Source organism: Aedes aegypti, chromosome 2, assembly GCF_002204515.2.
Source record: "Aedes aegypti strain LVP_AGWG chromosome 2, AaegL5.0 Primary Assembly, whole genome shotgun sequence".
Lineage (NCBI taxonomy): Eukaryota > Metazoa > Arthropoda > Insecta > Diptera > Culicidae > Aedes > Aedes aegypti.
The window spans coordinates 229,411,826-229,435,199 of NC_035108.1; the positions used below are offsets into that span (position 1 = coordinate 229,411,826).

At 37.1% G+C, this 23,374-nt stretch overlaps 1 protein-coding gene across 4 annotated transcripts in view; it reads left to right on the plus strand.

Moving 5' to 3' along the window:
* Positions 1 to 23,374, plus strand: part of LOC5574548 (scavenger receptor class B member 1) — a 494,233-nt gene that overhangs the window by 88,533 nt on the left and 382,326 nt on the right. For all 4 annotated transcript variants that reach the window (XM_021844301.1, XM_021844303.1, XM_021844300.1 and 1 more), the window contains exon 4: positions 4,292 to 4,436. In XM_021844301.1, coding sequence (XP_021699993.1) covers positions 4,292 to 4,436 — 145 coding nt within the window. The remainder of the gene's footprint in view (positions 1 to 4,291; positions 4,437 to 23,374) is intronic.

Here is a 23,374-nt window from a genome sequence, read left to right on the forward strand (position 1 = left end):
TAAAACACTTCATTGTCTTCAGAAGTTTGCACATTAATCAAAATTGGTAAATGATCACTACCATTTGGATCATGAATAGTTTTCCAAGATGATTGCATTGACAAAATTATTTGAACATAAAGATAAATCAACACAGGAATGATTATTAGGAGGCACAGCAATCCTAGTAATCAATCCATCATTAAGAATATTTAAATTCAAATCATCAATCAAATCCATAATTAATGAACCTCTACCATCAGTTTTTTCACTACCCCAGGCGAAATTATGTGCATTGAAATCTCCTAGTATATAAAATGGTGAAGGGATTTCATTTAAGATACTTTTAATTTCTGACAAACTAAAACTTGCATTTGGAGGAATGTAAAAACATATAATTGAAAATTCATTTTTCCCATTTCTAATCTTAACAGCCACATATTCTATTTGTGTTTGGAAGGAAACATTTAAGTATTTAAATTCAATATTATCGCGAATTCCAATTAAAACTCCGCCAAATGATGTATCTCTATCTTTTCGAATAATATTATAATTAGGGATACGGAAAAATCTAGCTGTACCTAACCACGTTTCATTTAAACAAAACACATCTATATCAAAATTACTCAATAAAACTTTTAATCTATCAATTTTTGGAATAATACTTCGACAATTCCATTGTAAAATGTGTAATTTCTTGGAATTGATTGAAGCCATTAGGACGAAAATAGAGAAGAAATAAGGGGAACAAATGAATTCAATTTATCTAAAAGAGAGGCCAATAATGGTAAAATCAATTTGATTATTTTTTTTCCAAAAATCACTCAATCCCAAGAAATCTACAATTTCTTGCAAAATATTCAAAATTGATTGATTAGAATTTTCATTGCTTTTATCACTGGAAATATTGTTCGAATTTTGATCATTTTTGTTGATTGAATGGGTAGAATCGATTCTTTGAAATCCAGGAATATTATTGAAGGGAACGGATGCACTAAGGGGAGGAAAATTCATATCAAAAGAAGTGGATGGTTGAGGTTCAGAAAACAAATTATTATTTAAAGATTTATAAGAAATTCTTTTCCTTTTACTAGGAGGTTTGTAAACATAATTATTCAAATTTTTTGATGGTTCATTTTCAGCATCATCATGCAAAATATCAAATGAATTGGGAGATGAAAAACTATCAGTGGATTTTATTATTTCAGCGTAGGACAATAGATTTTCATTCCTAAGTTTTTGATTAAATTTAGATTGATGATCAATATAAACAACACATTCTTTTAAAGAGTTGTGCTTTTGTTTACAATAAAAACATAGATCCGAGATTTTATTACACTTGGATGACTGATGAGGTTCTCCACATTTAGGACACTTCTGTGTGGTGGATGCTACTATGGACATGGTCACATTTACTGCACTGCTCAGTGATTCGTTGGTGCAGTTCTAAATTTTACCATGGATTCGGTAGATTATACAACAAAATTTGTTTGCGTGTAACAGCAATTTAACTGCGAGGAAAACGAATGGTGTGTTGGCGAAAGCATACGTTTTAACGTTTCTTTCGGAATCGTCTTATCTTTGATTCATAACTGTGGTATGGGTTTCAATGCCCCATAGTTATGAATCAACGCTTCTGGGAATACGATTGACATTTTATTTGCTACCAGGGATGAGAAAAGTACTGGAGCAAACATTTACCGCCTCTACATTTACATCTTTCTACACGACCATCAAAATCCAAAGCAAACCATGACGGTTCAAAACAAAAAAATGTCACAGCTCTTCAAAAATGTAATCTTCTTCTTCCTAATGTTTTTCAACCCCGAATGCGAAATGACTCGAGCACAGCGGTGACACGATTTTTGCGGTTTTCGGGGTTTTGCATTTTTGCTCGATAAAGGCAGTATGAAATTGAACTTGTTTATATGTATCGTAACGGAATGATTGTGGTCTTTCTGTTAGAGCTAATAGATTTCAATTAGTTGAAAACACAAGCGAAATATTAGCGATTGAATGATTTAACACTTTTTTCAATCATTCAGCTTGGAATAGCTGCCCGAAAATGGTCATAGTGGAGAGACAAAAACAGTCAAGCAGTGTGTGAACCGTTGGCAGCGCAACGCCTGATGGTATAAGCCATTTTACGAAGCCTGATCAAATGACAGGAGACCTGGGATTTTTCAATCATCGTCGTCAGTTCTCGCGATGATGATGGTTGATGACTGTGCGCATTTCTAGCGTAGCTTTTCATCCAGGCGAAAACTTAAATGGAGAAAAATTATTAAAATATTTCTGATCACAAAAGTGCTTTTTTATGTGCAATATGGGTAACAAAAAGGTAGCTGATACAATAACTAGGTGTAATGTTGCAGTAACGAACATTTTTGGATCTCATTTTTGTCATTTTATCCATGTCCTCGTTTGGTAAGATGAGGCGTTGTTGAAAATCACGCTGGATTTAATCCCAGGTCTCCTGTCAATTGACGCCGTTGCGGCGATCAGCTGTTCCGAAACGTCTCGTAAAATGGCTCAATGAGCTCGATTGGCTTGTCAGATGGATCGGGCCTGAGACATCCTGTCTACTGCAAATCGCTGCAGTTGGTATAGGGCATGTCCATAGGCTGGTTTAGTGAGAGAAATACTCGGATAACGAGTCCCATCTGCAATAATTCTAATGTGAATAGAAAAAAAAAACAATTGCTTAACTAAATTTAAATTGTTTACGGTTTTCACATAAAGTATTGACCTGGGAGGGAGAAACCGATACAAACTTTATGTACGTCATAGTGAGCCGAGATTGTGCTGTCACGAACTGTCACTGTGAGCCCAGATCTTAAAGAATGGACAAACATGAAAAAAGCGCGTAATTGATCAAAACATATTTTTGCGTTTCAACAAAGTTGACACCAATCGATTGAAAATTAATTCCTGCACATCCAAAAGCAATGCCACGATAGCACCTTCTTATTTGATTGAATATAATGTATTGAAAAACGCATCTTTTTATTTTTTTTTCAATCAAAATTAAAATTAAATGCACATCAAACTATGGCCCTTTTTCCAAATTTGTCCAGAAAGATCGAAGGTACACAACAAAAGAAAACTAGCGATTTTTCCCAAGCCTGCCTTGATTGTCGTTGGTGAGCGGGAGTTATCTTGAAATTTGGAAAAGTGTTGTTCAATATTTCGTGTGTAGTATCGGTGCCTCCCTCCCAGGTATTGATGCTGCTGCTGCTTTGTGTTTTGGTGGAATGGCAGAATCGAAGAACTGTGGTGAATTGTGGTCACAGTTCCCAAGACTGTTTGCTACAGACGGGAACAATATATTTAAGCATATTTGAATTGATTGCGATGCTGTACAGATTTATGGTTCACTTAGGTAAAATGTGTTCTGCGAAATTGCACCTGTATTTGATGAGATATTTCCGTTTTAATCCAACTCTGATCCATATCTGTGTGCTATCCATAACTGTGGGGTGACTGTAATATTAGTGTGTGCGTGATGTGGACGTCAGTCTTCCAATCGCCTCAAGTCAGACTGTGTTAGATCTCCGGTGAAGTAAGATGGCTGACAGTATCCCAATTTTGTGATTGTTGAATACACCCGATTCTGTTTTTGCACGGGAGATGCGTACCGTGCAAAAAAAGTTTTCAGTTCAAAATTTCAAAAACCGTGCAAAATAAGTAAAACCATTTCTCGACGTTCCATGCAAAAATAAGGTTTTGGTGGGAAAAATGTAAGGAAACTTTTTTTGCACGGCCGTGTTTTGACACAATATTCTAAGCTATTTTACCTATTTTTAACTTCGAGAAAATTGCATATCCTCTTACCACGAGCTGTTCTTTATGAGAATATTGTATTTCACAGAAGTCAATTTGAACAAATTGAGACGTAAAATTGTGAAAAATAATATAATCGTTCGCCCACCAGAAAGATCCTATGAACGATCCATCGACTCCCAATACACTAGACCAACTACGCCACAGAACGGGTAACGATTCTGCAGCGTCGTCGTCCAACCTGAAACCAAAGTCCGTCACGACCCCACTTTCTCTCCTTCGGCTCTCTTAGATGCCCGTGAATGAAATTTAGTACCGTTTCATTGAACATTTATATCGTTTGATTGATAAATAATGTTTCTCATTTGGTTTTATAGAATGATAATAGATTGATGAATATAGTTGAATATTGTTACGAAATTTGCAGTACAGAATCAACGACAGAAATATTTATTATTGGATAAAGATATTTGAAGAAGTTCATTGGATGGTTCAGAGGCATTGCTAACACATTTTTTTCCTTTTTCAGAGAGCTGCTGTCACACGAAAACATTACATTTTACGATAACGGTACGCTTTATACAAAGCCTAGTCACCCGCTTGTATTTCAAGCACATTTGTCAGCTGGCCATAAGGAAGATGATGTATTTTATCTACCCAACATTGCATTGCTGGTAATGAACATTCAAGTTACAACTTTTGCGTGAACCAACATATAATAAAATTGTTGAAATTATTTGAAGATTTATTCTTGCATATAATTTATATCATGGTACAATTATCTTGAAATGAGTGCTATACAGATAATTGTCTTCACTCACACTTGTCTTGGATTAATTCTCTTGAAAACTTGTACCATGATATATATATATATATATATATATATATATATATATATATATATATATATATATATATATATATATATATATATATATATATATATATATATATATATATATATATATATATATATATATATATATATATATATATATATATATATATATATATATATATATATATATATATATATATATATATATATAGGTCGATAGGTCTCCATGAGATATGAAAAAGTGCCCATGGAACATAGGGTCGCAAATCACTGCTAAGTGAATTATTCACGATTTTAAGATTTTCAGCTTGGTCATCTTTGAAACCTCATATCTAATTAACTATGCGTCATACATTTTATCTTTCGTAGAAAACGATTCAAAGGCTCAAATTACGAAAAGTTTGCAAAAAGTGACGGAAAAATCAGCATTTTTCGACGTATTTTCATGAATTTTATTAAAATTATCGTAATTAATGTTAAAAAAGTTCTTCTGCAAAATATGCATTAACTTATTAGCTACCAAAGTGTCTTTGAGAGCAAAAGTGTATCTCTTGTAGATTCGTCACAATATCATGTTGAAACTTGTCCTTCAAACAGCAAAAAAATCAAAAAAAATGACGGCTGTTTACCCTATTCGTTCGTTCGTTCGTGTGTTGATGCCTCCGCGTGTGAATGAAGTGCTCGGAGACAACAGATGTCGGTCGTGCCGAAGCGAATAGGAAATGAAATCTCTTCGCAACATGTGCCATTTTCTCTTCGCTGCTGCGTTTGGTTTGCAAACAGTCGCATAAATAGATTTAGTGCGGTCGCCGCACGACCATCGCAGAAGCGAAAGTGTGTTCATAAAGACTGATCCTTTTAAATTCTTCGCACTAGTAGCTGACTACGGTGCAGAGCAGATGGGGGGTGCGCTTGCGCGTGTAGCGAGAACTCAATTTATGCATTTCTCGCCTATGACGTTGAACTTTTGATGCATTTTGAAGAGTTTTAGGTCATCTATTAATTACATAGAGGTGGACAAGGGAGAGTAGAATTTATGACGTGCCATGCACGCCGTTGTAAAAGTACAACATTACCAAGTAAACCTCGCCCGTGATACACAGCACGAGCGAGGTGAATTCTTAGGTTCAATAAAGTAATTTAGGTATCGCACTAATGCTTAGCGTGAACTATTGGAGCAGCAGGATTGAATATCTCACGAAATTAGTGACCGTCTAACCTACTACAGCTTGGTTTTCTGTATAAGGTTGCTTACAAATTATGTTCAATAGATCAATAACCTCTCAGTTAACTATTTTTATAAAAACAAATAATAGACCTACATGTAATATTTCATATAATTTGCAGTGGCGTATCCAGAAAATTGCTCAGGGAAGACGAACGACACAAAAACTAGATGTTTTTACAAAAGTTGGGATGGCTTAAGACAGTTCAACCAAATCATTTTGTTTTTGTTTTATCCAGCAAAATAATAAAATAACTGCATAAAATGAAGAATTTCTTTTGAAATTGAGACTTTGGCAGTTTAATAGGTACTTTGTGCAGTCACAACAATTAAAAGTCACAATTTGTAGATCAGTACTTTTCTTTAAAAAAAAAGCCTTGCAATGTTTGTAATACAAAATCAAAAATTTGGAAGAAAAAATTCAAAAAATTCATCAAATTCCAACATTTTTACTTCATTTTTAAAACAACTTATGATAGATTGAACGAAAACGATACAACTTTATCAAGCAGGTTGATGTGGTTCTTGTACAAGAATAATAAAATACAAAAACCTTTTGTTATGCTCTAAATCAAATATCAAATCAGATCAGTAACTATCCAAATATTTGTAGTTCAAAATTTCATTTGTTTTTCTCTCTCTGTTGAGTTACTGAGCCTTACTTTTTTAGATTTGAATTAAAAACCAAGAGAAGTGTTAATTTTGAACGATAACATTTGAAATATTTGCAATTTGCTCTAATAGATGAAAAATTAGAAATCAAATTGAATATAATGTAACAATTGAATGTATTTAATGAACTTTAGACAGTCACAGTCACAATTAGAAATTGTAGCTCTTTCCAAACTTTAGTCAAGTTTTAATCATCAAGTTAACTGTTACTTTAGTGATGGCAAAATCATTTGAAATTTGACTCATGGAACACATTTACGAAATAAATGTGTATGATTTTACACGAATTAAATTATTAAAACAAAATACCTGCTGGAAACCCACCAAATCCCGGAAATATGAGAATATGGCATTTTTAAAACAAAACTAGTTTCATGTTATTTAAAGTTCCCGCAGCAAATTACGGATGCTAATGGTCGTCACTATGGAAAGCCTGTAAAATTTCGTGAAGGGAAATACCCTTCATCATTTTAGTAACAGAACCTCCGAATTGTCAACCCTCCGAGAGGGCGAAAGTGTAAACACGACACGTAGCAAAATTTTTTTTGGGATGAACAATATTTTATTAATAGTATGTCTCACTATCAAGAACATTGGTCATCACCAGAGCCTCTCACTAATTTGAATTTAAAATCCAAATGTTTAATTTAAAAAATAAAATTCAATTCACATTTTCAAAACTGAACAAGCCAAACATGCTGTTAAGAGCGTTTTTCGTATTTCAAGTAGTTTCAACCAAAAACTTACTCCAAAATTCACTAAGGTGGAGAGGAAGGGAAGGTTGACCCTCAAACACATCCCCTCCCACTGATCACTTGTTTCTGTTTTGTAGACAATATGATCTTAATTTTCTTTCTGGCGTTATGTCCCAACTGAGACAAAGCCCTGCTCCTCAGCTTAGTGTTCTTATGAGCACTTACATAGTTATTAACTGAAAGGTTTTCTCAGCCAAAGTTGCTATTTTGTATGCGTATATGGGCAAAGGCATATACATTTTAAATGTTTTATATGGAACAAAGTCCACGAGACCCATCTCAGCTCTGAAATTATTTGGAAATGGGCATGTAGCTTAAGGGCAGCCATAAAAGTGTTGGGCCAACCGCAGCAGAGATACGCGAAACGCGACCGAATTCCGTAGGAAAAAGGAAAAACTACTTCGAGAATAAAAACGCAACTCGTAGAGAAAACACGTTTAATCGCTTCGAGTTCACTTCGGTTATGGTTAACAGAAAAAGTAATTACAGTGTTGCCAGAAAATATGATTTTATCTCTACTTATCTCTCCACACCCAGGGGTGGTTCAACGCTCATCCTATTCCCACACTCCTCCTGGATGAGTGCTGAATCAATCTAAAGCTGCAATCCGATGCGTCCCACAAATTTCTTCATCATGGTCGGTCCGACAGGTTTGGTTAAAGCATCGGCGACCATTCGGTTTGTTGGGCAATAAACAAGCTTCACGATGTTCTGTCCACACAGCTCACGAACAAAATGTCGTTTGGTGTCGATGTGTTTAACTCGGCCACTCGTTCTCTCTGCCGTGGCGAAGCTAATACACCCCTGGTTATCTTCGTAAATCGTTGTCGGTTCAGCTTGCGGAAATCCTAACTCGTTCAGTAGACGCCTCAGCCATATTGTTTCTTGGCACGCCAACGTGAGAGCGTTGTATTCCGCTTCGAGAGACGATAGCGCAACCGATCCTTGGGCCTTGCTCATCCAGCTCACTGCGCCGTCTCCGTAGAAGAACACGAAACCCGTAGTTGAACGTCTGGTCTGCCTGTCTCCGGCCCAGTCCGAGTCAGTGTAGCCAACAAGCTTCCAGTTATCCTTCGACCCGTATCGCAGTTTCCAATCTTTCGTTGTGTTTAGGTACTGAAGTATACGCTTGGCTGCTGACCAGTCCATGTTGTTTGGCTGGCTCACCTTTCGTCCTAGTAGCCCGACACTCAATGACAAGTCTGGTCGGGCGTTCACTGACAGATATAATAGCGCTCCAATCAAACTACGATATAGCGACGGATCCTCAAACAACTCGCTGTCAGGATTCTCCAGTATATATCCAGTGTCCATTGGGGTCTTGACAGGTCGCGAATCTTCCATCTTGAACTTCCGGATCAAATTCTCGATGTAGGTGGTCAAACTCAGCGTGTAACATCCGTTCTCCTTCTGTATTTCGTAGCCCAGAAAGTGACGAACTGTTCCAAGCGACGTCATTCCGAACTTTTGGCGAAGGCTTTCGAACACGCTGTCGATATCCTCCTCACTAACACTTCCGATTATTAAATCGTCCACATAGACCAGCAAATAGACGACGCGTTCACCATGGCGAATGTACAAACATGCATCCGAATCACAGGGTTCAAATCCCAGGTCCAGAAGCGCAGCATGTAACACCTTATACCAACACCTCGCAGACTGATGCAATCCATAAATGCTTTTTCGGAGCCTGCACACGAAACTCTCCTTTCCTTTCTCCACGAAGCCGGGAGGCTGGCTCATATACAGCTCCTCCTGGATTGTACCATTGAGATAAGCCGTTATCACGTCATACTGCTTTAGCACTAACCGCTCCTGTCCTGCAATCGCCAACAACACACGCAATGTCGTTTGCCATGTCACTGGGGCGAACACTTCCGTATAGTCTACTCCGGGTAATTGTGAGTACCCTTGCGCCACTATGCGAGCTTTGTGCTTGACTACTCTGCCTGTATCATCACGTTTTAGTTTATACACCCACTTTGCTCCGATAGGTTTCTTACCAGCAGGTAGCCGCACAAGCTCCCACGTTTTGTTCACTGCATGAGATTTCAGTTCTTCTTCCATAGCGCGTTTCCAGTCAGGGATCATCATTGCCTCTTCAAAATCACTAGGTTCTTCTTCGAGGCTCACTAGTCCAACCACAAAATCTTCGTATCGCTTAGGCAATACCCCGCGGGTTCGCCGCGTTGATTTGTCCATCACTTGCTCTTCTTCGACGGGATTTTCAAATCCAAGAAAGTCACTTTCGTTTTCGATGGTCTCGTTGACATTATCGAGCGCATCATCCCGGGTAGAGGTGAATAACAAAATAATGGTAAAATAAGAACAAATTTTGCAATCATATCTAGTTTAACCATTATTATGTTATGAATATATGACATAAATATCTCATCAATAGCAAAACATACAATCATAGCAAAATTTGTCATTGGTATGTTATACTTGAAAGTCATGTAATAACTAATCAATAACAAAATATACTATCATGGTAAAATTTGTTATTTGTGCAAAAATACAAGAAAAAAATAAATATCTAAAAACTTTTATTTAAAAAATTCATGAGAACAAACCAACATCAAATTTTGCCATAATGGCTCATTTTACAATTCGTATGATATTCATTGAAGATTTAAAAAGCAAATGTTTTTTGCAGGAAAGCAAAAAGTTTATTTTTCAATCATGCTAAATTTAGATATTAAAGTCAAAGAACTAAAATTACCATTATTTTGATCTACTCGTGAATAGCTTATTTAGTTATTATTTAGTTATCAATATCAAAATAATAACATATTTTGTTATTTACTGTTGCCTATATTTTTACTATTATTTTGTTATTACAATGGCAAAATATGATATTATTTAGTTTTTATGCCATATAAACTTAGTTATTATTTTTGTTATTTTATCTCTTATTTCAAACAAACAAAGAACAAATTTTGCTATTCAAACATTCTATTTTAATGGTAAGTTTTGTTATTCTTTTGCAATTCTCCTCTACCCGGGATCGCACACTGATAGTTCATCTTCACATACTTTACTTTGATCATTGTCGTTTTGAGTAAACACTTTTTCTTCTTCATCACTCTTCTTTGACCGCATCACCGGAACTAGCACCTCTGCTTCCTCCTCCAAGGAGACTTCTTCTGGGTTCTCTTCCGGCTGCTCCGAGCCATTGCCGAGCTCAAGAAATTTCACGTCGCGACTAATGACGACACGATTCGTTGCACGATCCAAAAATCTGTATCCTTTATGTTGAGTCGAGTATCCGACGAACACCAGTTTCTTCGCTTTCGGATCAAATTTCTTCCGTTTGGCGTCAGGCACGTGGACGTAGGCCTCGCATCCAAAAACCTTCAGATCAGCCAAATCCGGTGGAGTGCCCGTCCATAGTTCATAGGGAGTTTTATCAACGGACCTCGACGGCATTCGATTTTGAACGTAGTTCGCTGTAAGGATAGCTTCGCCCCAATAACACTTGGGAAGCCCCGCATCTAACAGCATGCAGTTTGCCATCTCTTGCAACGATCTGTTTCTACGCTCCGCTACCCCATTCTGTTGTGGGGAGTAGGGAGTAGAGAACTGGGATTGGATCCCCTCATCACGATAAAACTGTTGCAAGCGCTCTCCTACAAACTCGCCGCCGCCGTCGGATCGAACGACTTTCTGCTTTCGTCCGAATACGTTCTCGGTCCACCGCACATATTCCCTGATTCTCTGTACCGCCTCATTCTTCGTTTTGAGAAGAAACACTGCACAAAAACGAGTAAAGTCATCTATAAGGGTGATAAAATATCGATTCCCCCCAGGAGTCGCTTGCTCCATTGGACCACAAAAGTCTGTGTGAATGAGGTCCATGGGCTGTTTCGATTTTCATTCAATAGGGCGAAATGGTTTGCGACACAATTTACCTTTAATACAGCACTCACATACGACGCGCTCGCCGCAATCTTTGACCTGCAGCCCGGTAACCAACTCCTTCGACTGCATCGCATCAACGACGGTCATGTCGCGATGGCCGAAACGACGGTGCCAGGTGTGCTGACAAAAGTCCGTGTGGTTTCTTCTTGTCACTGCCAAGCACTGTTCCGCCAGCAACAACCTGTACTGGCCACCGACCTGCTCGCCGACTGCCAAAACACTATTTTGAGCACTTTTGATCTCGCAACTCTTCTCGTTGAAGACCACTGTGAATCCTTTCGCCGTCAACTTTCGCACAGAAATCAAACCTCCTTCCAATGCGGGAACATACAAAACATTTTCCAGCGTAATGGCCATACGCTGTCCATCGCCATTCACTCCCATGACAATGCCGCTTCCGCACCCGGCTGATTTCGTTTTTGACCCGTTCGCTAGTGTGACGTCAACCACAACACCACTTTTGTACTTCGTGAAAAACTGTCGATCGCACGTCATGTGACATGAACACCCGCTATCTAACAACCACGCACCGGGAATGGATTCTCCCACTACAAAACACACGGCACCACAAACGGTATCATCTGCTATAACGGGCTTTGATTGACTCACTTTTTCCACTTCCACTTTCTTCGCTTGTTCGGTTGGGGTCGTTTTCTTATTGGAATCCGACGTAGAGCTTTTACTGTTCTTCATCGCAAGGAACTTGCGGCAATTTCTTTTGAAATGCCCCGGCTGCTGGCAAAAGAAACACTTTTTCTGCTCTTCTTTCACTTTGGCATCAGCCCTGTGCACTTTTTCTTCTTTTCTGCCACTGCCGCTATCCGCTTCCCGCTTTTGACACTCGTCACGTAACCTCGCAGCCACCAAATCCATGGTGAGATCCGCCTGATCACGATTTTCCAACGATGTAACGAAGCTGTTAAATGACGACGGCAAACTTCGCAGCAGCATGATGACTCGTAGCTGCTCATTTAACTCGACACCCGCGTTATCGAGCCGCTCAACCAGGTTTTCCACTTCTTCCAAGTGCTTTTCAACTTCACCACCTTCACTCAAATTGATCGAACACAACTGTTGCAGCAATATGGCTTGCATACCGATGGAAGCTTTTTCGTGATGCTTTTTCAAATTCTGCCACATATCGCGCGCGGTCACAGCTTTCTTCACATGCCGAAGTTGGCTGTCATCGATGAACAAAGAGATGTTCGATCGAGCTTTCGTGTCCTTTTTCTTCCATTCTTCGAGTTCATTTTGATCAATTTCTTCTGGTTTCGCGCCGTCAATCACATCCCAAAGCTCTTCGCGTTCCAGCAGCGACTTCATTCGAAACTTCCGCGACACATAGTTTTCCTTCGTGAGCTTTGGAAACAATACTTTGAACCCGTCGGCCATCTTGTTTTCTCCGAACCAATCTTTTCTTCGAGAGCACTACCGGCGCTTCCCGGAACACCAATTCTCGGTAAATCGAACTCTTAATCCTCTTCCGGCACCTGGGCCCATAACCTGTTGGGCCAACCGCAGCAGAGATACGCGAAACGCGACCGAATTCCGTAGGAAAAAGGAAAAACTACTTCGAGAATAAAAACGCAACTCGTAGAGAAAACACGTTTAATCGCTTCGAGTTCACTTCGGTTATGGTTAACAGAAAAAGTAATTACAGTGTTGCCAGAAAATATGATTTTATCTCTACTCATCTCTCCACACCCAGGGGTGGTTCAACGCTCATCCTATTCCCACAAAAAGCACCACAATATTAAATAAATGAAAAACCGAATAAAGTATCTGTCAAATAATACAAACTCTAGTGGAATTAAATGGTATAGTAATAGATTCGGGTTTTCTTTTATTTATAGGTGTTCCACTAATTAGCTCAAAGATTTATTACACAATATTCTTAATTTTTCTCATGATCTCAATTAAATGCTTTTCACACAAATCAAAAGCATGATTACTGCATCCAGATGAAAATATTAATTTAGAAAATTTTCAAGAGTCTATCCTGCAATTTCCAAGTTGTTCATTAGTAAATGACCAATTAACTATGCTACGAATTGTAATATGAAAACTATTAATTCCTGGTTTCTTAAGACACCAAAAATATGGAATAGATTCAGCGGGTAAAACTTTTCTTTGGAAATCATCCAAGAATTTCTCCACAAATTCCTTCAGGAATTCTTTCAGTTAATGTTCTCAGGAATTTCCCAGGGATACCTTCAGACTGAGACCACTTGAGGAATCCTTTGTCGGCCAATACCAGGCTGGTTTTCGGGAGGGCCGCTCCAAGGATTCCTCTAAAAGTACGTCCAAGGTTTCCTCCACGAACTACACATGAAATAACTTTAAAAAATTTACTAAGAATAGCTTCAGGTATTCTTTAGGATTAACTTCATGGTTTCTTCCAGGAATACCTTCAGGTAGAGGAATATCTTTCAGGATTCGTCCATAAACTACTGCTTAGATTCCGCTAGCAATAGCTCCTAAGATTCCTCCTGGAATTTCACCATGGGTTTCTCCTGGATAAACTTCAGGATATTTTTATCAATTTCTCTCAGAAACTCTGGAAGTATTCCTAGAGAAACGAATGGAGAAGTTCCGGAAAAGATCTTGAAAAATATCCTGAAATTATTCCAAGAAGGACTCCTGAAGGCATCTTTGAAATTCCAAGAGAAAATCCGAGAAGTTATTCTTAAAAACAGGGAGAAACTCTGGAAGAATTCCTGGAGAAACGAATGGAGAAGCTCCGGGAGGAATCCTTGGAGAGATTCCTAAGGAAATTGTTGCATGAAACCATAAAGGAATTCTTGGAGGAACTCCTTAGAGGAATGCCTGCCGGAGTCACCGAAGAAAAGTTTAAACAGAATTCCAGAAAGAGTCCTTCCTAGTTTACTTGGAGCAATCTTTTGCGATATTCATGGAGGTATCCTTAGAGATATTTCTGAAGAAATCTTTGAACGTTTTCCAGTAGGGATTCATGGGATTATAACTGCCGGATTCCTTGGAGGTATTCCTAGTGAAAACCCTAGTGGTACTCTTGAAAAAAATCATTGAATATTTTATTGATTGCTCTGGAAAACCCTGACGGCATTCCTAACAATTCATTGGAGATATTCCTGGAGGAAAAAATGAAAGTATCTCTGGAGGAATATCTGCGGGAATCTCCGAAAGAATCACTGGAGGAGTTACTGAAGGTTACTAGACAGCTCCTATACAAATCCCCGGAGAAATTGATAAAAATATCCTGAAGTTTATCCAGGAGAAACCCATGGTGAAATTCCAGGAGGAATCTTAGGAGCTATTACTAGCGAAATCTAAGCAGTAGTTTATAGACGAATCTTGAAAGATATTGCTCTACCTGAAGGTATTCCTGGAAGAAAGTTAATCCTAAAGAATACCTGAAGCTATTCTTAGTAATTTTTTTAAAGTTATTTCTTGTGTAGTTCGTGGAGGAAACCTTGGACGTATTTTTAGAGGAATCCTTGGAGAAACTCTTGGAGGTATTCTTGGTGATGTTTCTGGAGAAAATGCTGAAGGCATGGAATTTAAGGAATTCCTGGAGGGAGCTCTAGAAGTATTTCACAAGAAATCCTTGTAAATATTTCTGGAGGCATTCAAAGAGGTATTCCTGATATAATCTTTGGAAGAATTCCTGTAAAAATCTTTCGAGGAAATTCTGAACAAATCCCTAGTAGAATTCCTAAGAGAAGGAGTGCCAGGAGAAATCCGCGAAATCCCCGAGAAATTTCATAGGAGTTCCTAGAGGAATCCTTTGATGTATCTCATAGGAAATCCCTGAAAAAAAATTGCTAGAATTTACCAAAGAATTTCTGGAGAAAATCCTGGAGAAATTCATTAAATAATTCTTATCAGGGGTAATCCCCAAAAATATTGCTGAAGGAAGTTTTACAGATATTCCTCAACGAATTCTTGGTGATATTCAGATTCTTCAGAGCCTCAAAAACCTCCTCCACTGACCTGCGATCGATTTAAATAAGGCCGATATCGTCCGCAAGATCAAGGACCATATGTATGTGACAGTGGGGCTTCCTTAGCCGAGTTGTTAGAGTCCGCGGCTACAAAGTAAAGCCATGCTGAAGGTGTCTCGATTCGATTCCCGGTCGGTCCAGCATCTTTTCGTAATGGAAATTTCCTAGACTTCTCTGGGCATAAAGTATCATCGTACCTGCTACACGATATACGAATGCGAAAATGGAAACGTTGGCAAAAAAAGCTCTCAGTTAACTACTGTGGAAGTGCTCATAAGAACACTAAGCTGAGATACAGGCTCTGTCCCAGTGAGGACGTAATGTCAAGAAGAAGAAGAAGATGTGACCGTGTCATGATAGTGTCATTTTTTTGCACGCCTGATCTTCTAATATTAACCTGGAGTGCAATGTTGAACAGTGAATTCGACTCCTTGCTTCGATCTAAATTCACAAACGACATTGACACCTCGTCTCCAATCCAAACAATTGAATAAACGGATGGTGAGTCTGCTAGTTATACTCCAAGAATTTATCTAAGATTGTTTGCAAGATGTATCTGATAATATCTGGTTCGTTGTCGGAGCGGCCCTCCCGAAAACCAGCCTGGTATTGGCCGACAAAGGATTCCTCAAGTGGTCTCAGTCTGAAGGTATCCCTGGGAAATTCCTGAGAACATTAACTGCAAGAATTCCTGATGGAATTTGTGGAGAAATTCTTGGATGATTTCCAAAGAAAAGTTTTACCCGCTGAATCTATTCCATATTTTTGGTGTCTTAAGAAACCAGGAATTAATAGTTTTCATATTACAATTCGTAGCATAGTTAATTGGTCATTTACTAATGACCAACTTAGAAATTCCAGGATAGACTCTTGAAAATTTTCTAAATTAATATTTTCATCTGGATGCAGTAATCATGCTTTTGATTTGTGAGAAAAGCATTTAATTGAGATCATGAGGAAAATTAAGAATATTGTGTAATAAATCTTTGAGCTAATTAGTGGAACACCTATAAATAACAGAAAACCCGAATCTAGTACTATACCATTTAATTCCACTAGAGTTTGTATTATTTGACAGATACTTTATTCGGTTTTTTATTTATTTAATATTGCAGTGCTTTTATGGCTGCCCTTAAGCTACATGCCCATTTCCAAATAATTTCAGAGCTGGGAGGGGTCTCGTGGACTTTGTTCCATATAAAACATTTAAAATGTATATGCCTTTGCCCATATACGCATACAAATTAGCAACTTTGGCTGAGAAAACCTTTCAGTGAATAACTATGTAAGTGCTCATAAGTACACTAAGCTGAGGAGCAGGGCTCTGTCTCAGTTGGGACATAACGCCAGAAAGAAAATTAAGATCATATTGTCTACAAAACAGAAACAAGTTATCAGTGGGAGGGGATGTGTTTGAGGGTCAACCTTCCCTTCCTCTCCACCTTAGTGGATTTGGTAAGTTTTTGGTGTGAAACTACTTGAAATACGAAAAACGCTCTTAACAGCATGTTTGGCTTGTTCAGTTTTGAAAATGTGAATTGAATTTTATTTTTCAAATTAAACATTTGGATTTTAAATTCAAATTAGTGAGAGGCTCTGGTGATGACCAATGTTCTTGATAGTAAGACATACTATTAACAAAATATTGTTCATCCCAAAAAAAAATTTGCTACGTGTCGTGTTTACACTTTCGCCCTCTCGGAGGGTTGACAATTCGGAGGTTCTGTTACTAAAATGATGAAGGGTATTTCCCTTCACGAAATTTTACAGGCTTGCCATAGTGACGACCATTAGCATCCGCAATTTGCTGCGGGAACTTTAAATAACATGAAACTAGTTTTGTTTAAAAAATGCCATATTCTCATATTTCCGGGATTTGGTGGGTTTCCAGCAGGTATTTTGTTTTAATAATTTAATTCGTGTAAAATCATACACATTTATTTCGTAAATGTGTTCCATGAGTCAAATTTCAAATGATTTTGCCATCACTAAAGTAACAGTTAACTTGATGATTAAAACTTGACTAAAGTTTGGAAAGAGCTACAATTTCTAATTGTGACTGTGACTGTCTCAAGTTCATTAAATACATTCAATTGTTACATTATATTCAATTTGATTTCTAATTTTTCATCTATTAGAGCAAATTGCAAATATTTCAAATGTTATCGTTCAAAATTAACACTTCTCTTGGTTTTCAATTCAAATCTAAAAAAGTAAGGCTCAGTAACTCAACAGAGAGAGAAAAACAAATGAAATTTTGAACTACAAATATTTGGATAGTTACTGATCTGATTTGATATTTGATTTAGAGCATAACAAAAGGTTTTTGTATTTTATTATTCTTGTACAAGAACCGCATCAACCTGCTTGATAAAATTATATCGTTTTCGTTCAATCTATCATAAATTGTTTTAAAAATGAAGTAAAAATGTTGGAATTTGATGAATTTTTTGAATTTTTTCTTCCAAATTTTTGATTTTGTATTACAAACATTGCAAGGCTTTTTTTTTAAAGAAAAGTACTGATCTACAAATTGTGACTTTTAATTGTTGTGACTGCACAAAGTACCTATTAAACTGCCAAAGTCTCAATTTCAAAAGAAATTCTTCATTGTATGCAGTTATTTTATTATTTTGCTGGATAAAACAAAAACAAAATGATTTGGTTGAACTGTCTTAAGCCATCCCAACTTTTGTAAAAACATCTAGTTTTTTGTGTCGTTCGTCTTTCCTGAGCAATTTTCTGGATACGCCACTGCAAATTATATGAAATATTACATGTAGGTCTATTATTTGATTTTATAAAAATAGTTAACTGAGAGGTTATTGATCTATTGAACATAATTTGTAAGCAACCTTATACAAAAACCAAGCTGTAGTAGGTTAGACGGTCACTAATTTTCTGAGATATTCAATCCTGCTGCTCCAATAGTTCACGCTAAGCATTAGTGCGATACCTAAATTACTTTATTGAACCTAAGAATTCACCTCGCTCGTGCTGTGTATCACGGGCGAGGTTTACTTGGTAATGTTGTACTTTTACAACGGCGTGCATGGCACGTCATAACTTCTACTCTCCCTTGTCCACCTCTATGTAATTAATAGATGACCTAAAACCCTTCAAAATGCATCAAAAGTTCAACGTCATAGGCGAGAAATGCATAAATTGAGTTCTCGCTACACGCGCAAGCGCACTCCCCATCTGCTCTGCACCGTAGCTCAGCTACTAGTGCGAAGAATTTAAAAGGATCAGTCTTTATGAACACACTTTCGCTTCTGCGATGGTTGTGCGGCGACCGCACTAAATCTATTTATGCGACTGTTTGCAAACCGAACGCCGCGGCGAAGAGAAAATGACGCATGTTGCGAAGCGATTTCATTTCCCATTCGCTGCGGCACGACCGACACCTGTTGTCTCTGAGCACTTCATTCACACGCGGAGGCATCAACACACGAACGAACGAACGAATAGGGTAAACAGCCGTCATTTTTTTTTTTTTTTGCCGTTTGAAGCACAACTTTCAACATGATATTGTGACGAATCTACAAGAGATACACTTTTGCTCTCAAAGACACTTTGGTAGCTAATAAGTTAATGCATATTTTGTAGTAGAACTTTTTTAACATTAGTTACGATAATTTTAATAAAATTCATGAAAATACGTCGAAAAATGCTGATTTTTCCGTCACTTTTTGCAAACTTTTCGTAATTTGAGCCTTTGAATCATTTTCTACAAAATTCACGTCCAAGAAACTAAGATAGATTAGATCATAAGCTTTCGATTCATGCGCAGAGATAAAATATATGACGCATAGTTAATTAGATATGAGGTTTCAAAGATGACCAAGCTGAAAATCTTAAAATCGTGTATAACTCACTTAGCAGTGATTTGCGACCCTATGTTCCATGGGCACTTTTTCATATCTCATGGAGACCTATCGACCCTCAAATTATTAAAAACATGGAACCAAACACCCTGTATATATATATATATATATATATATATATATATATATATATATATATATATATATATATATATATATATATATATATATATATATATATATATATATATATATATATATATATATATATATATATATATATATATATATATATATATATATATATATATATATATATATATATATATATATATATACACGATATATCTGTCCAAAGTATAAAAGGTTCTATCATCGTCATGGATATTCTTTTTTTTTGATCCTGGATTTGAACCCACAACTAGGATAATGATGTACTGGGTGCCTGAAGCGTTGGTGTCCTGTGCTAAAGGTGATCTTGTTTACCACTGAATGAAAGTACCTTATAATCGAAACCACTGTGTGTTTTTACCATTACGACGTCCAGTTATTACGATAGCACAATAGCGAAGCGAAGATGCTGAAAAATCGAACTTCGCACGTTCTTTAACCTATTTTCCAACGCAAAGCAGTGTATAACCGAGTGTGTTGCTCGTTGTTGCAGAGCAAATGAACGAAATCATCCAAACTGAAGAGACTAATAAATAAAGAAACGAAGTCTGATAATTTTGAAAATAAATCCTCTAACCGCCAGGGTAACATATATTTATTTATTTATTTTATATGATAATCCTCATCTGACAAATATGTCTCCATGAAGTGTGGTGGGGAAAAGCAGATATAAAATAAGTAGTTACCGTGTACAAATATGCATAAAAACCCCACAAGTTCTAAACATAAAGCTACAAATAACAGCTAACACTTAAAAATAACTAAAAGGTGAACAATAATACAAATAAAAATTACAATACACATGTTAAAATTACCTCCTTGATTGACTATTCGCTCGACGCCCAAATTCTGTGGCTCTTACGTCAAATTCAAAAAACCGCACACTTCGTTAAACTGAGACATCATAAACCTGATCGAATCGTGTTGTCCATAACGGCTATTTCGGGTGCCCAGTTGCAAAAAATTACGACGTCGTAGATTTCGTTCCGGCACATAAATATTGAGTTCAGCTAGTAAATTAGGAGCATCGATTTCGTTTGTTAGAATCTTGGCAACAAATATTGCTTGCATGTTTGATCTTCTTTTCTCAAGTGTGTCGATGCCTAGTAACATACACCCTTGTTCATATGGTGGAAGATTTGAAGCGTCCTTCCATGGTAGATATCGAAGACATAATCGTACGAACCTCCGCTGCACAGCTTCAATACGGTCTATCCAATTCCTGTTGTAAGGGCACCATACCAACAACGCAGACTCTAAGATGTAACGCATTAGAGCACAATATAGTGCCTTTAAATATAATGGATCACGGAATCCATCAGCGATCTTGAAAATAAATCCAAGTTGTTTGTTTGCCTTGGAAATGACACTCTCCAAATGTGGTCTAAAATTTAGCTCCTTGTCCAATATTACTCCAAGGTCTCTGACTTCATTCAAACAATCTAATGTTTGGCCAGACAGAGAATAGTTGAATATAATCGGATGTCGTTTTCTGCTAAATGAAATAGTATTACACTTAGCAACACAAAGCTCTAGACAGTTCCGTTTGCTCCAATCCTCGAATGAATCCAATATTCTTTGCAACTCCAAACAATCCTCCAGTCTAGTGATAACCATAAAGATCTTCACGTCATCCGCATAAAATGATCGCTTCCCACGTGGCAGTACATACGAAACATCATTGATAAAGAGTGAGAACAACAGCGGACCGAGGTTGCTTCCTTGTGGAACGCCCGAAAGTATAACAATTGCGTTAGAATATTCAGCACCAATGTTCACTTTTACCGACCTCCCTGATAAGTACGATTCGAACCATCCGTAATACGTAACCAATCCGTATACACAGCATCTAGTTGTAGTCCAGCATCCATCGTTCGTATGCATAATGAAGAAAATTCAACAAGGTTTGTACTGACGGATCGTTTAGGAAAGAAGCCATGCTGCGAAGTTGAGATGTTATTATTACAGCATTCAAAAAGTAATGTGTTGATGATCAATTCAAGTAACTTCGAATAAGCCCTCAGCGAGGTAATCCTACTATAGTTCGAAATATTACTTTTGTCGCCTTTTTTATGGACAGGAGTAAGCAACGACTGCTTCCATGCTGTAGGAAATACCCCTTGTTGTAAAGAATTAAATAGCTTAATCAACGGAACAACTAGCGCATTCCTGCAGTTCTTTAGTACAGATGAGGGAATACCATCAGGATCAGGTGATACAGAGTATTAAAGTTTACACAATGCAGTTAGTACATGATCTTCAGTAATTACAAACGGACTAAAACTGAAGCTATCTGCAGGAGTATCACGAATTGCAGCAACTATTTGCGAAGGTGTAGCTGGAACAGACGAGAATGCATTCCTGAAGTGTTCAGCAAACAACTCACATTTTCTTGAAGCCGTATCAGTGGTGATATATCCGAAGTACATAGATGTTGGCAGACCATCCTCTTTGCGTTTCGATTGAACGAAAGACCAAAATCGACCATACAGGAGACAATTATAACTTTTATATTTCTTGCTAGCCAATTTAAAACAACGCTTTAATCGTGGAATTATAACTTGAACATGCATATAATTTGAGAGGAATGTGTATACGGAGCCACACATCAACCCAACTTTGACTTCTTTTGACGCAATTCGGCTCTTCCGTGAGATAACCCAAATTTGGGTTAACTGACATATACCTATCATTAGGTAGTTTCCGTTTGACAACAGCGAACAAAACAACTCAGTGTAAAAAAAAAAAATCACTCAGAAATAAAAATAGTCACAGAATTACTAAAGTTTATGCATGAATTGATGGCGGAGACCAGTAGCAGAGTCACAAAGTGGACACACAGCGAACGGGATTCGGAATGAGACCGGCGGAATAATAAACACGCGGAAAGGTTCACTTTGAACAAACGGTTTATTGACTTCGCAGCACCAATCTGGAGTTCGCCGGTTGGACTTCCGAAGCGAAGTTTTGAACGAACTAACTGTCATTGCTCTGCCGGCTTGCCCAAGTAACCATGGAACATTATATCATTGCTTTTATAAAGCAGCTGCATTGCCGTAAGCCTACCATTATAGTAGTTCAAAAGTGGAAAAAGGCCCTGATATAGTCGAACTAATGCAATCATGTTTATAAAGCAACCAAGAAATTCGTAAAGTAATATTAGTACATTGATACATTTGTAATGTAGCGTTAATGCGCTTTTGCTTGACAGTTCTCGATTACTTTTTTCAAATCGACGTAAGTAACTTCCATACGATTTTGAGAAAATTAATTCAGAAGAATCACAACCTGTCTTCTAAAACTGGTTTAATATGAACCACTTTGTTAACATTTTTTCGACGTGTACATTGCTTAAATTTTGCATACAATAAGCTCGCGTTCAAAAACTGTGGAGTTCCTATTATTTCACACAAAAATTTTTATGACAAAATTATAAGCCGTTTTATTCAGTTACCTGCGACATTTTTCTACCAGTGTAAAATCGACTCAAGTAGTATGAGTAGAATTTTTTGGTTCAAAGTACGTCCTGACGGAAATGCTAATATAGTATTAATATGAAACATAACTTACGCCTTCATAGAGTTACTTAGTAAGTCCCCACATCACATTTTAAGCACAAAAGAAACACAATTGCTTTATTCTTAGAAGACCTATCAAAGTACATTGACAATCATCAAAATTGGCAACACTGCTGTAATAAAATCGATTTTATTTTCTACATATTATTTTCATAATATGTTATTGTGAGATTACCAATTGAAAAATTCGGAGAAAACCGTTTAAAATTTGTTGTAGATCTATAAATATGCGTACATGATTTTAAAAGTATGAGACTTTTTAGTAAAACTACCAAAAACAGTAAAATTTATACTTAAGACTGTGGTTTAAACTCACGATTTTGCTCTCGTTTGTACAAATATAGTTTCTTAAGTAATCCAAACTAGTTTTGACAACGCTTTTGACTTTTTTTTTAGCTGGGAGTGAAAGGATGGTGTATCAGCAAATTTGACCATACATGGGTAAATCACTAAAGTTACCTAATGTCAGAGAATAGTGGAATATAATTGATATTTTTAAAGCTATACCTTTAGTAGAATAGTAAAGGATACAATCATACAATTTGTTCATAAAAATAAGGATTTTTGTTTTGCGAAATATAATGTTAAACTTTGACGAATAGCTTTTCTTAGGAGTTTTTGGAAAAACTATTTAGCTCTTCA